This window comes from Drosophila ananassae, chromosome 3L (genome assembly GCF_017639315.1).
Source record: "Drosophila ananassae strain 14024-0371.13 chromosome 3L, ASM1763931v2, whole genome shotgun sequence".
In the NCBI taxonomy this organism is placed as follows: Eukaryota; Metazoa; Arthropoda; class Insecta; order Diptera; family Drosophilidae; genus Drosophila; species Drosophila ananassae.
Window position 1 is genome coordinate 1,057,945 of NC_057929.1, and position 13,893 is coordinate 1,071,837.

The 13,893-nt window shown below is 40.6% G+C and overlaps 2 protein-coding genes and 3 non-coding genes across 8 annotated transcripts; 2 read left to right on the forward strand and 3 right to left on the reverse strand.

The window, feature by feature from the left end:
- Positions 1-774: 774 nt before the first annotated feature.
- Positions 775-846, reverse strand: Trnat-ugu. The gene has a single exon. It is a non-coding gene; the product is annotated as a tRNA-Thr (tRNA).
- A 4,712-nt stretch (positions 847-5,558) lies between these two features.
- On the forward strand, positions 5,559-5,630 carry Trnat-ugu. Its single transcript has one exon. It is a non-coding gene; the product is annotated as a tRNA-Thr (tRNA).
- Positions 5,631-6,060: 430 nt separating this feature from the next.
- Positions 6,061-6,132, reverse strand: Trnat-ugu. The gene has a single exon. It is a non-coding gene; the product is annotated as a tRNA-Thr (tRNA).
- Positions 6,133-6,401: 269 nt separating this feature from the next.
- On the forward strand, positions 6,402-8,924 carry LOC6495404 (SET and MYND domain-containing protein 4). The gene is made up of 6 exons (XM_001958733.4): positions 6,402-6,844; positions 6,910-6,973; positions 7,035-7,166; positions 7,224-7,571; positions 7,634-7,876; positions 7,940-8,924. Exons 1-6 carry the CDS (start codon positions 6,520-6,522, stop codon positions 8,808-8,810), a joined length of 1,983 nt encoding a protein of 660 aa, XP_001958769.1. The 5' UTR covers positions 6,402-6,519; the 3' UTR covers positions 8,811-8,924.
- LOC6502540 (salivary glue protein Sgs-3) lies at positions 8,808-10,447 on the reverse strand. Of its 4 annotated transcripts, none has more exons than XM_032450676.2 (3): positions 10,109-10,447; positions 9,170-9,985; positions 8,808-9,085 (listed from the first exon to the last, which is right to left on the reverse strand). In XM_032450676.2, exons 1-3 carry the CDS (start codon positions 10,395-10,397, stop codon positions 8,949-8,951), a joined length of 1,242 nt encoding a protein of 413 aa, XP_032306567.1. In that variant the 5' UTR covers positions 10,398-10,447; the 3' UTR covers positions 8,808-8,948. The 4 variants fall into 4 exon arrangements, with proteins under 4 accessions (XP_032306567.1, XP_032306569.1, XP_032306568.1 ...); XM_032450678.2 differs by having other exon boundaries at positions 9,170-9,814; positions 9,986-10,447; XM_032450677.2 differs by having other exon boundaries at positions 9,170-9,691; positions 9,815-10,447.
- Positions 10,448-13,893: the final 3,446 nt, after the last annotated feature.

The following is a 13,893-nucleotide window of genomic DNA, read 5'->3' on the forward strand; positions in this document are numbered from 1 at the left end:
AAAAGAAAGGAAAAGAAAATCACTTGACGCTGTCAGTTACGGGAGACTTTTTATGGTTTTTCATCCCGAACGGAATAAACAACAACGATAACAAAAAAAGGAAGACCGCAAGTGGCTGGAAAAACTAGACTTGCTGTTGGGTTTCCCTCGCTTTTCCAAGAATGAGATCGAGCCGGGATTTCGGTTTGGTTTGGTAATTGAAGCGGAGGCCGGGGCAAAAGGCCAGATCAAACATTATAAATTCTTACATTTTGTGGCACTTGAAATTGGAAGGAAAAACCGGGAGTGTCGTTGTGAGCCGTAATTTATGCCAAGTGGATGAGATTTCGATGGCTGAACAAGTAGCCGCTTGTAACCTCAATTAAAATTGAATTTATGCCACATAAAGAAAACTCTTGGACCATCTACCTGGCGACGTCCTCTCCTTTCTTCCGAAGGCTGAGATGTGCGTGTTCATAGAACATTTCTCAGTTCCCTGGTCGCAAAACAACATAAATTGTCTCACTCGCTAAACGAATTAAATGTGCCAATGGAAGCGGAACTGGCTCGCATTTCTGGAGCGTTTCCACGTCCTGAAGCAGGTGACAGGTGCATTCTATTTAGGGGTTAAACTTAATGGAATGTGCCTGAGAATATCAAGAATTTTAGTGAAGAACTAAGGATAGATTGCCATGATAGTTCCATAAGAAAGACCCTTTATAGAGTATAATTTACACTTTTTGTAACCATGTTATAAAAAGAATCTTCAAAAAAAGAAAAACCTAGCTTTCGAATTGCCTCCTGTGAGGATTGAACTCACGACCCCTGGTTTACAAGACCAGTGCTCTGCCACTGAGCTAAAGAGGCCCACGAATCGAGGCCGTCCCAGTAGCGAATTTCAACAGGGTGAGAGCTCGGCTTGCATTGTGTATCTTTGTATCTGCGAGTAGAACACAAAAGATAACTGGCAACAGATGAAGAACTCGAACATATGTTGACACAGTTGTTCTTGTACTGTCGCCAAGCTGATAAATGCTTTCCAACGCAATTAAGAGAAATGGCAGCGAAAAGGTGAAAAAGAGAGATGGGGGACGGACGTATAGACGCCGGCGTACAAGGTCAGGCCGACCGGATATTAATTTCACAAAAATTACACACATTCAGCGGATAATCAACATTATGATCGGCTCTTGGGCGCGCTGCGCTTCAGTGGCCCATGACAATTAGGGTCAGCAGAAGAAAGAGCCAGAAATTCGGCAGCCTGTTCACCTGTTGCCAAGACGGAGCCATTAGGGCTTCCCTGAAAGCCTCAAGTCAAGACTGAAATGAAAACGACATGGCTTGATGAGCAAATATTTTCACATCATCATTTTGATTACCACGCATCCGAGAGATACTCAGATACATGCTGGATGGAGTGCGGACTGCTCAGTGCTGAGTGCAGTTCGATTTCAGTTTCGAGGCAGCAGTGCGTGCAAAATGGATCAACGATCTTTGCGCTTCGCTAGCAGCAGCCGTAAAATCAACGGCGCTCCGGGTCAGGGCGTTTTTTCCCCCCGGAAAGTACGCCACACGACCGATCGATTAGGGACCATATGTTAGGCCAAGAATTCCTGCTCACGCAGGGATAATGTGTATGAAGAAGGATCCCGATCCTCATCCTGACGGAAGAAAAGACAAGCAACTGTCGCGTGCTGAGTTGTAAAATTTCAACAGCTGCAGTTAATGTGTCGACGAGGGTAATAAAATGGCCAAAAATGGCTTTAAATTACCCGAGGTGCCCAAATTGCCATTAAATCGCATTAAAATAAGCGTCCCGAAACCGCAAAAAAATAAGGATTCTAATCTGACTAATTCTACCCCGTCTTTCTGTCTTTTTTCAATCAATCCGAAAAAGTGTCAAGCGAAAACAATGCATCCTGGAATTGGGTAAAAAATTGCCTGATTTAGTGTAAAATTGCAGTTGCAACAAAAAACAAAAAACAGAAAGGAGAGAAATATGAGGCTAATACTCGCTGACAGGCACAAAGCATTACATCAATGGGACGTTGTCATTAGCACCCCGAAAAAAAAGATCGAAAAAAATATATAGAGTGTGGGGAGGGAGGTTAGTAGCATTGGTGCCCGGGGCAGCAATTCGTCACAGTCTGTCACTTCTCATCCTGTCTCATCCCCTTAGGTTGCCCATCAATCTCAGGTTGTAACTGTATTACAGATGGATTGCTGGATGAACAGCTTATGATCCCGACCCAAATCGTGATCCGTGGCAGGAGTAGGAGCAGGAGCCGGAGCAGGCGCCGGCGCATGCGCCACGTGCCCTGCGAGTCCTATGCGTCCTGGCCTTCCCTGCCCTACCTCTACCCCTTCCCTTTCCCTTTGGCCAGCTGCCGCCGACGCCACTGCTCTGGAAACGGGAATTTTCAACCCCCTCATCGAATCAAACACATCTCTTTTTTTTTCGTTTAGCTTTTGTTTTCCACTTGAGCTGAAGCACTTTCCATTGTTGCCTTTGTAAACACATTGCAGTGCATTTTTTGTTCGTGTTTTGCTTTCTTTTCGGGCATTTTCTATTATTTTTAGTTGTTAATTAATTTGAACTGATTTCGGTCTGAAGAGTTTTCCACGCAATGCGTTTACGTTAATGGAACTCAAATTGAATTAGGGCCTTTTGTGCACATCCACTTCCATTGACCCCCAGTGACTGGGGAGGGAGTGTCCCGGGGAAGTCATGTCGCGAAGAGGGTTATTGAATGAATTGAATGATTGTTAAAACAGCAAAAGGAAATTGCCTATAAAGAAATGGAAAATTCTGCAAAGAAAAGAGTTGAGAATTTAATTGAAATTTGACTCTTTCCTTTGATGGATTAGTGACAGCTTAAGAAAGATTGAATTGAAACACAAGCCACTCCAAATGATTGAAAGCGGTCTGGTTTTTCTGAGAAAAGCAGGACTGGTTTATCCAACATTTGTTCAACTCTAAACTAATCTCAAGTTGATTTAATATACATGTCCCCGCCCATCTAATCTACAACTTGGCACTCAATATATTGTCTCAAATTTGTTGATTTAACATTATTATCCGTTTGATTTACATTAGTTCACTAAAATTTAGATGCCATTAAGTTACAAATCAGACCCCAGGTCTCGACAGAAATTATTCAATGAGAAAACAACTTGATTTCGATCACCTCGAGACCTTAATTTATTTAAAACGCTTATCCGATCGTTCGAAATTAATTAAGTGACACACTTTAATTTGCATAAAAGCCAAAAGTTGGCTAAAAGGCAAAATCGGCTCATAAACAAATAAAACATCTAAGCTGGCAATCAAGTACAAGTTCCATAAAAAACAAAAAATAAATCCATTTTCAAGACTTTTCAGACAATGGCCAAAATGTAAAGCCTGTAATAATAAATAATTTATGACGTTACCAAAATGTCAACAGCCAAATGCGTTTTCTCGCCCACAAAATGACATTTTGCCACAAAACAGAATGAACTGCAAGGGGCTTGGAAGAGAAAAATGATTTTTAATTATTTGGCTGCTATTATGGGTGTTGTGGGTATTGTTGCTGCCAATGCTGTGAGGCAGGGCAGGAAGGTGCTCAGCCTGGCTTAAACACAATTTAGTTGCTGCAATTAATTTCGGTTTTATTCGATTGTTGTCTGTGAATGGTCTGTGGGGTCTGTGAGTTTTCATTGCAAATCAAGTTGACATGAATACCTGTGCCAGCCAACAAACAAAATCTGTGGCAACAACAATAACATGGCAATGACAAAAAAATTACAACAAAAAAAAACCTACAATGCGAAACGGAAGTTTAATGGATTGCAAAATGCAAATGAAACTATCTATAAAGTGGAGAGATACTCTATAGCATATTCCTCTGCCTTTTTCCATCCATCCAATTAACACTCAATTTTCAATTCAATAACATTTCGATCAATATTTGTTTTTGGACAAAAAATGAAAATACAAATAAATTTAGAAAAAAGAGCTTGATTGAAAGCAAACAAACAGAAGAGTAAACCAAACCCTACAGAAGGGTATCAAAGCAAACAAAAACCCAAATGCAGCGGAAGTTTAATGAAATACATGTACATGGAAGTATGGAAGTGACTGTGCAATCGAGAACCACCAAGAACGGAAAGGGACAAAATAAAAAGATGGGCCCAGGAGGGGAAACAGCAAAATAAACTGTAATTAACTGGCGGATCTTGGCAAAAAAAAAAGTAAAATTAAAATAAAATAGAGAAGGGGACACTCAGGGGGAGGGAGGGTGTTGCATGCATCGTTTATTCCGCTTGAATTTGCATTCGGATTGGCGATTCTCGGAGGCAGGGTCAAAAACTGGACGAAAGCGATTCGAAATGCATTCAGCATCCAACTTGATTAGGGGTTGTTGCATGCACACTCCATAGAAGATACTGCCACATCCCAGGATGTGCAACTCTGCACGCTGAGTGATAAATATTTTGTGTTGGGATGACAGGCCATAAACCTCGCCCCATGCATCGTGATTACGAGTATTGACAATGTTCAATCAGGACTAGGGCCAGGATCAGGACCAAGGGCCGGGGACATCCTTTGAGTGGCTCTACTGTACTACAAGTCGCACCGCGTACAAGTGACAGCTGCCGATCCGCTGTAAGCCCTGATGATTACATTGTTTTTGACAGACATACCACCCCTTCTATTCACTGCCGTGATTGATGATTGATGACATGGCCGAGTGCTTGTACTGTAGCCTGTCATGTCCAGTTGTTCGTCCTTGCTGACTGTTTTCCAACACTGTCGCATATCCTGAAGGACCGATGAACCGAAGGGGGTTACAAATGCCTAAAGTCAAAAGCGGGGCGCGATTCAACAGCTTAGGAAAATTTACATACTAGAACATTTTTTTAATGCACCCTTGCCCGGCCGTATTGGGTTTCGCCTTCCTTTGTTCCTAAATGCATTTTTTCACAGCGGGACACCCCGAAAAAAAACGATTTGAATTTTTCACCAAACAACAACCCAAAGTGGGCGTTGTAATGTTGACACTGTAATTTACGCATTTCACCTTTTCTGTTTCGGGCGCTTTAGCGGATTTGCATACAACTTAAATGCCAAAGAGCTGAACAAAGGTAATTCGATATGGGAACCCACTGGCTTCGATGCCAAAGGTACAGTTGTGCCCCATCTTCAATAACCCATCTGGGTGAAGGGCTCTATACACTTGCGGAGTTCCAGTAACACAATTTAGAAGCGTTGTTTCCTCCACTTCCCACGCCACTTCTCCACAATTTACCCATAACAAATTGGAGTCTTGGAGTGAAGCACACACACCCGCAATTTTCTTTGAACTTCGACTTGTCTTCATTAGCCAGCTGCCGGTTGCTTCAAGTGTCGATGCCTAGATAACGCCAGAAACATTAATTTCCTTTGTTGTCGAGCCAATTTCTTAAAGTGCCACACAATTATAATTGTTCGTGTGTAACTTTTCAAACAACCCGCGCGACTGCCAACATGGGCGCGAATAATAGGCAAGCGATTCGCGCTATCTTCTTGTTTCGCTTTTGCCGGCCGCGTTGCTCAAGCCTCTTTAGCTCAGTGGCAGAGCACTGGTCTTGTAAACCAGGGGTCGTGAGTTCAATCCTCACAGGAGGCATTCGTAAATCATTTATTTTTATTTCAGTTTTATAATTTTATATTATTTTTATTATTTACGATTTCTTTCTCACATTTACTATTTATATTTAGAGTTCTTTAACAAAATCTTCAACTAATATACAAACAACTGACTTGTCAGATGCACAAAGTATTATAAATAAAGTATATAATTAGTTTTATTAGAAGATCTAAAAATTAGTCTTAGTCTAAAATTTAAAAATAAAAATTAAAAATATGACTTTATTTCCATAAAATCTATGTTTAATAATTCTTTTTTTTTCATTGTTTTGCAGATTCTTGGTTCTACGTTTTGGTATTTCAAGCATACCATAAATGTTTATTATAGTTTATTTTAGCACTCCCTAAAAATTAAAAAAAAACTATCCCCAAACTATCTTCCCCCCGGGTTAATTGTCACTTTTTCCAATTGCCTCCTGTGAGGATTGAACTCACGACCCCTGGTTTACAAGACCAGTGCTCTGCCACTGAGCTAAAGAGGCGCATAAACCGGTCTCCGCAAATTGCAAAATTCGAACGCTTCCGACACCTCTCTTGCCAAATTTAGTCAACATTTTTAATTACCTATAAATGACTTTTCGTGTTTGGTAAATAAAGAACCATCATGCGAGAGAATAAAACTCAGTCGGAAATTTTGTTAGTAAACAAACGCAGAACATTCTCTCCTGCTTTCTCAATTTCTCTTTGCCCAATATTCTCTTTAATCTATAAATAAAACCGCCGAAAAGCTATACCACACGTTGTCGACTAGTTTTCTCATTTTTCCCATTCAGTTCGTGTGCATTTTTCTAGCTGAAAGTACAGAAAATCGTGTGAAAACTCTTTGTTACTTGCATAATTTTTTTTAATTAATACATAACTTGATTAAAATGAAAACTCCACTCAGCCAAAAGACGGGCTTCTTTGCCGAATACTACCTGAAGCTAAAGGATCAGGCAGGAGCCACATGCGAAACAGATATAGCCAAGTTAGCGGCCTGTGGCAGTGATGAGGAGCGCGTGGCCTATGTGGAAAAGTTACCATGGGTGCAGGCTGGGGATGCCAACCTGGTGGTGAACCAGGAATTTGCCGGCAAGAGTGCTGTTTTGGCAGCAGAGATCAAGGAGTCGGCTACTGCCGCCTTTAAGGCCAAAAAGTGGCTGGAGGCCATGGTTCTTTATACCAGAAGCTATCTGGCACTGCCCAGTGGAAATGGTAAGTGGATATTCAGAAAAATACTAAAACATTATCTTAAAACATTTTATATCTTTATTTTTTAGTGGCTGAAATACGTATTGTTTTGGCTAATAGATCTGCCACCTTATACCATCTTCAAAAATATCAGTGAGTTTAGTTTATTATTTACCTTTTTATTCAGAACATAACACTTTCTTATCGTTTCCAGAGAATGTCTCATAGATATCCGCAGAGCCTTGGATTTGGGTTATCCCAAGGATCTAGTCTACAAACTTTACGAACGCCAAGCCCGCTGCTACATGGCTCTCAAGGATTATCCTCATACGATTGAAGCTTTCAAGTGAGTTTTACTTTCGACTAACCTGATGAACATGAATACTAATTAAAAATTTTTAAGAAAATGCATCACCACCATGGATGACTCCACTTTGACCTCCGACAAGCGCTCCAAACTCAACCTGGATGCCATGACCATGATAAAAATGTTACAACACGACCCCCGAACTGCCAAACAGGAGGCCAAGCAGCAAAAGCGAAAGACTACTTTGGATCAGGCCCAGACTCTGCCGGAGGAGAAGGAGTTCGTGAGTCCTTTGGTAAGGATCGATCGAAACCGGCAGGAGGGTCGTTTCGCCAGGGCAGCTGCCGATGTGAAAGCTGGCGAAGAATTGCTCGTAGAGCGTCCTTTCGTCGCGGTCCTCTTGGAGAAATTTGCCAAAACACATTGCGAGAATTGCTTTGTGAGGTAATTTTGATTGATGATTGATGATCTGAAAAGGGTAAACCATTTGTATATCCTTTCAATAGGAGTGGGGTTCCTGTGGCCTGTTCCCGGTGTGCCGATGTCATTTATTGCTCGGAACAATGTCGTGAAGAGGCAGCCAACAAATTTCATAAATACGAGTGCGGCATAGTACCCATTCTGTGGCGATCGGGAGCCTCAATTAATAACCATATTGCCTTGAGGATAATCGCCAGTAAGCCTTTGGATTACTTCCTCAAGTTAAAGCCTACAATTGATGAAGAACTCTCACCGGAAAAGTTGATCAGGTAAGTGGGTTTTAAAGATTTCTTTACACAAAGTTGTTTTATAAAATATATAAACTTTTCCAGCCTGCCCAAAGACGACTTTCGCCGAGTGGCCCAATTGGAGAGACATCAAGGCGAACGTCAGCCCTCCAACTTCTTTCAGCACGTCCTGATGGCCCGCTTTTTGACCCGCTGCCTCAAGGCCGGTGGTTACTTTGGCCCGGAGCCCAAGCAGGACCAGATCCAAGTCATAGCCTCATTGGTGCTACGGAGTCTCCAGTTCATCCAGTTCAACACCCACGAGGTTGCCGAACTGCATAAATTCAGCTCCTCAGGAAGGGAGAAATCTATCTTCATTGGTGGCGCCATCTACCCCACCCTGGCTCTGTTCAATCACTCGTGCGATCCTGGAGTGGTTCGCTACTTCCGTGGCAACACCATCCACATCAACAGTGTCCGTCCCATCGAAGCCGGACTCCCAATCAATGAGAACTATGGTCCGATTTACACGCAGGACGAAAGATCGGAGCGACAAGCTCGACTAAAGGAGCTGTACTGGTTCGAGTGCTCCTGCGATGCCTGCATCGATAATTGGCCCAAATTCGATGATCTTCCCAGGGATATCATCCGTTTTCGATGCGAGGCTCCGAATAATTGTGCCGCCGTTATTGAGGTGCCACCGAGTTGCAATGATTTCATGGTCAAGTGCGTGACCTGCGGAGAGATAACGAACATCCTAAAGGGTCTCAAGGTCATGCAGGACACTGAGATGATGACCCGAACGGCTAAGAGACTGTACGAAACGGGAGAGTATTCGAAGGCCCTTACCAAATTTATTGACCTGATCCGGATTATGTACGAAGTTCTGGCACCGCCCTTCCCCGATTTCTGTGAAAGCCAACAGCATCTCAAGGATTGCTTCCTGAATCTGGGCAATGTTTACACTCTGGACTAGAAGAGAAACACTTTTAAAAGTTATTATTAATGTTATTACTCATACTATTCACTTTTTTTAAAACATATTTCATAAAGCATGTTGGATAAAGTTTGCAAAAGTTCTCTTATAATATCCTTTCATTGACTCTATTTTCCATTATAAGCGATTTATTTTAAAAGTAGCCCCCATATACCACCAACAGCGCCCCTCGTGCAGTTTACTGCATCCGGAAATATGGTTGTAATCATAATAACAACACCGATAACAACTGTAAGATGTAGTCCAGCCGTAGCCTGAAAATTGAAAAAACAAACTGTGAGTCAGTGGGAATAAACCTTGACTCACTTTCTTCTTCCTATATGTCTTATTATATTTACCGTAGAAATTACGAGCGTAATTCACTTGATTTCTCAAATAACAACGCTGCGCTGGCTGATACCAATTCCAGGGATTCCTGGTGGTGTAAGTTGGTTTCCTTGTGGTTGTGGGTGGCAGCTGGGTCGTTGGGTAGGTGGGTTCCCTTTGGGTACTTGTGGAAATGGTAGATGGTATTCCTGTTGTTGTTGTGGGAGGTGCAGGAGTTGTTGTAGATTCTGTGGTTGTTGTTGGCGGTTTAGGTGTGGTTGAAGTTGTTGTAGACTTCGTGGTTGTTGTTGGCGGTTTAGGTGTGGTTGAAGTTGTTGCAGACTTCGTGGTTGTTGTTGGCGGTTTAGGTGTGGTTGAAGTTGTTGTAGACTTCGTGGTTGTCGTGGGTTCCGGTGTTGTTGAAGTCCTTATAGACGGTTTAGGTGTGGTTGAAGTTGTTGTAGACTTCGTGGTTGTTGTTGGCGGTTTAGGTGTGGTTGAAGTTGTTGTAGACTTCGTGGTTGTTGTTGGCGGTTTAGGTGTGGTTGAAGTATTTGTAGACTTCGTGGTTGTCGTGGGTTCCGGTGTTGTTGAAGTCCTTATAGACGGTTTAGGTGTGGTTGAAGTTGTTGTAGACTTCGTGGTTGTTGTTGGCGGTTTAGGTGTGGTTGAAGTATTTGTAGACTTCGTGGTTGTTATTGACGGTTTAGGTGTGGTTGAAGTTGTTGTAGACTTCGTGGTTGTCGTGGGTTCCGGTGTTGTTGAAGTCCTTATAGACGATTTAGGTGTGGTTGAAATTGTTGTAGACTTCGTGGTTGTTGTTGGCGGTTTAGGTGTGGTTGAAGTATTTGTAGACTTCGTGGTTGTCGTGGGTTCCGGTGTTGTTGAAGTCCTTATAGACGGTTTAGGTGTGGTTGAAGTTGTTGTAGACTTCGTGGTTGTTGTTGGCGGTTTAGGTGTGGTTGAAGTATTTGTAGACTTCGTGGTTGTTATTGACGGTTTAGGTGTGGTTGAAGTTGTTGTAGACTTCGTGGTTGTCGCGGGCTTAGGTGTTGTTGAAGTCCTTATAGACTCGGTTGTCGTTGTTGTGCGTTCAGATGTTGTTGGTATTGAAGAAGCAGTTGTACTTTCGACAGGATGTTCAGTTTCCGTCACTGTAGTGTCTTCAACGAATACCGGAAACTCAGGCTCCACATCCTGAGCCAAACCTCCGGACATTAAAAAGCACAAAAATATGACTGATTTAAAGGCAGACTTCATTTCGCAACGTGTTGTCGTGAGCTAATTACATCGAACACTGAAACCCTGATCGTCAGTTGGGAGAAGCTCAGGGCTATAGCTACAATATCTGTACCGACTATATTCATTAGCGTCACACTCATCAAAACCCACACAAATGTCAGAGGAATCGAGAGCTGAGGGCTGATAACAAAACATTGGCAGCCAGAAAGGGAAAATAGCAATAAATATTCGTACTCATGCGGCTTTTGCCTAATTAAATAAACGCTGGTACTCAGTTTTCCTGCCAGTGCATCGCTTATCAGAATTTGAGGTGAAATTTCCAATTGTTTGTGGCTGAAATTACCTGAATGGCGGGGCACGCGTGCGCATCTTACCTTGTAACACTTTATTGGGTTTATGCGGCAGTGTACCACCATAACGTGAGCCCAGTGACTAAGAGTAATGAAAATTGAAAAGATTTAAAATTTCCACGTAGGCAAAAGTTTCTCTGCTTCGCAGCAATAAAAGCACCGTTCTTATCTTATATTTTAAATAATTGTTGCACAAGGCTTGGTGTTAATCCCATTCCTGAGCACGATCAACAAGCTACCCATTAATGCAAAAAGGTTTTTTCCCCGAAACAGTAATAAACTTTAAATTTTTGTTTATTTATGCACATATTCAATACTTTTTGTAAACATTAAAAAACATCCTTAAGTAAACACAAAATAAATTCCGCTCAAGAATCGGATGGAAATTGGCCAATATGTAGCCATCGCAGGGGGCCATATTGTGCCTCTATGCGTTTTTATAGGTTTTGAAGGAAACCCAGAAAATTTGATGAAAAATGTAAAAAATATTTTGTTCTCAGGTTTTGATGCAGAACGAAGAAGACATAATCCACAAATCTTTAAAGGTATTCCGCTTAAGAATCGGAGGGAAATTGGCCAAGATATAGCCATCGCAGGGGGCCATATTGGGCCTCCATGCGTTGGATAAAAATATACAAAAACAAGAAAGGAAAGCTAACTTCGGGCGGAGTCGAAGTTGATATACCCTTGCAGTTCAGTCGCAGTCCGCTAGGTGGCGCCACGCATCTTATATTATTAGATATATAGAAGATCGTATATAGTCGGCCGATCCTTATGAAATTTGGCAAATCAGATTATTTTGTCCAAAATAGAATCTGTACCAAGTCCCATCTTTCTAACTTAAAAAACACCAAAGTTATGCCAATTCCGATCGTTCTATGACAGCTATAGGATATAGTCGGTCGATCCTTATGAAATTTTGTACATAAGATATGTTGATCAAATATAACATGTGTGGAAAGTCCCGATCCTCTATCTTAAAAAACAACGAAGTTATGGCATTTCCGATCAATCAGTTATATGGCAGCTATAGGATATAGTCGACCGATCCCGGCCGTTCCGACTTATGTACTGCCTGCAACAGAAAGAAGGATGTGTGCAAAATTTCAACTCGATAGCTTTAAAACTGAGAGACTAGTTTGCGTAGAAACAGACAGACAGACAGACAGACGGACAGACGGACAGACGGACATGCTCATATCGACTCAGGAGGTGATCCTGATCAAGAATATATATACTTTATAGGGTCGGAGATGTCTCCTTCACTGCGTTGCACACTTTTGACCAAAATTATAATACCCTCTGCAAGGGTATAATAAGAAATAATTTGCTTTGCAAATTTAAATTCCCAACAATAAAAAAGTCAAGAAGAAGAACCACAGTTCAAAAAATAAAAAAATGAGAAATAATCAGCTTGGCAAATATAAATTCACTGTTAGCTCAAGCTCCAATAAGGTCCAATGATGTAGTCAAGAAATAAATAAAATGAAAATAAAATAAGATTGATTCTTGTTTGAAGACTCACTCCCAGAAAAATTAAAAAAAAAAAAAATCTTAACAAAAAACATGAAAAAATAAGAATTAGCTTTGCTAATTTAAGTTTCCTTTAGCTCAATCCCAACAAAAAAGTCAAGAATGGAACTACAGATTTTCGCTTAATAAAATTAAAAAAAAATCAAAATTAGAAAATAAGAAATAATCAGCTTGGCAAATATGAATTCACTGTTAGCTCAAGCTCCAATAGGGTCCAATGATGTAGTCAAGAAATAAACAAAATGAAAAAAATAAGAATTATCTTTGGAAATTTAAGTTTCCTTTAGCTCAATCCCAACAATAAAAAAGTCAAGAATGGAACTACAGTTTTTCGCTTAATAAAATTGAATAAAACAAAATTAAAAAATAAGAAATAATCAGCTTGGCAAATATGAATTCACTGTTAGCTCAAGCTCCAATAGGGTCCAATGATGTAGTCAAGAAATAAATAAAATGAAAAGAAGAAAATAAGATTGATTCTTGGTTGAAGACTCACTGAAAACTTAAAAAAAAAATCTTAGCAAAATATATCAAAAATAATTCGCTTTTGAAATTTAAGTTTTAATGAGCCATAGAACTACAGATTTTCGCTTAATAAAATTAAATAAAACAAAATTAAAATATAAGAAATAATCAGCTTGGCAAATATAAATTCACTGTTAGCTCAAGCTCCAATAAGGTCCAATGATGTAGTCAAGAAATAAATAAAATGAAAATAAAATAAGATTGATTCTTGTTTGAAGACTCACTCCCAGAAAAATTAAAAAAAAAATCTTAACAAAAAACATGAAAAAATAAGAATTAGCTTTGCAAATTTAATTTTGCTTCCCAACAAAAAAGTCAAGAATGGAACTACAGATTTTCGCGTAATAAAATTAAAAGAAAAAAAAAAATTAGAAAATAAGAAATAATCAGCTTGGCAAATATAAATTCACTGTTAGCTCAAGCTCCAATAAGGTCCAATGATGTAGTCAAAAAATAAATAAAACAAGAAAGGAAAGCTAACTTCGGGCGGAGCCGAAGTTTATATACCCTTGCAGTTCAGTCGCAGTCCGCTAGGTGGCGCCACCCATTTTATTTTATTAGATATATAGCGGATCGTATATAGGCGGCCGATCCTTATGAAATTTGGCAAATCAGATTATTTTATCCAAAATAGAATCTGTACCAAGTCCCATCTTTCTAACTTAAAAAACACCAAAGTTATGCCAATTCCGATCGTTGTATGACAGCTATAGGATATAGTCGGCCGATCCTTATGAAATTTTGTACATAAGATATGTGGGTCAAATATAACATGTGTGGAAAGTCCCAACCCTCTATCTTAAAAAACAACGAAGTTATGGCATTTCCGATCAATCAGTTATATGGCAGCTATAGGATATAGTCGACCGATCCCGACCGTTCCGACTTATGTACTGCCTGCAACAGAAAGAAGGGTGTGTGCAAAGTTTCAACTCGATAGCTTTAAAACTGAGAGACTAGTTTGCGTAGAAACAGACAGACAGACAGACAGACAGACAGACGGACAGACGGACAGACGGACAGACGGACATGCTCATATCGACTCAGGAGGTGATCCTGATCAAGAATATATATACTTTATAGGGTCGGAGATGTCTCCTTCACTG

Bases quoted from the DNA above. Each gene is read 5' to 3' on its own strand.
- LOC6495404 (XM_001958733.4), top strand. From the start codon at position 6,520: ATGAAAACTCCACTCAGCCAAAAGACGGGCTTCTTTGCCGAATACTAC. The intron at 7,167-7,223 runs GTGAGTTTTACT...AAAATTTTTAAG, and splicing joins CATACGATTGAAGCTTTCAA to AAAATGCATCACCACCATGG. The intron at 7,877-7,939 runs GTAAGTGGGTTT...AAACTTTTCCAG, and splicing joins TCACCGGAAAAGTTGATCAG to CCTGCCCAAAGACGACTTTC.
- LOC6502540 (XM_001958734.4), bottom strand. From the start codon at position 10,397: ATGAAGTCTGCCTTTAAATCAGTCATATTTTTGTGCTTTTTAATGTCC. The intron at 9,086-9,169 runs GTAAATATAATA...TTCAATTTTCAG, and splicing joins TTACGCTCGTAATTTCTACG to GCTACGGCTGGACTACATCT.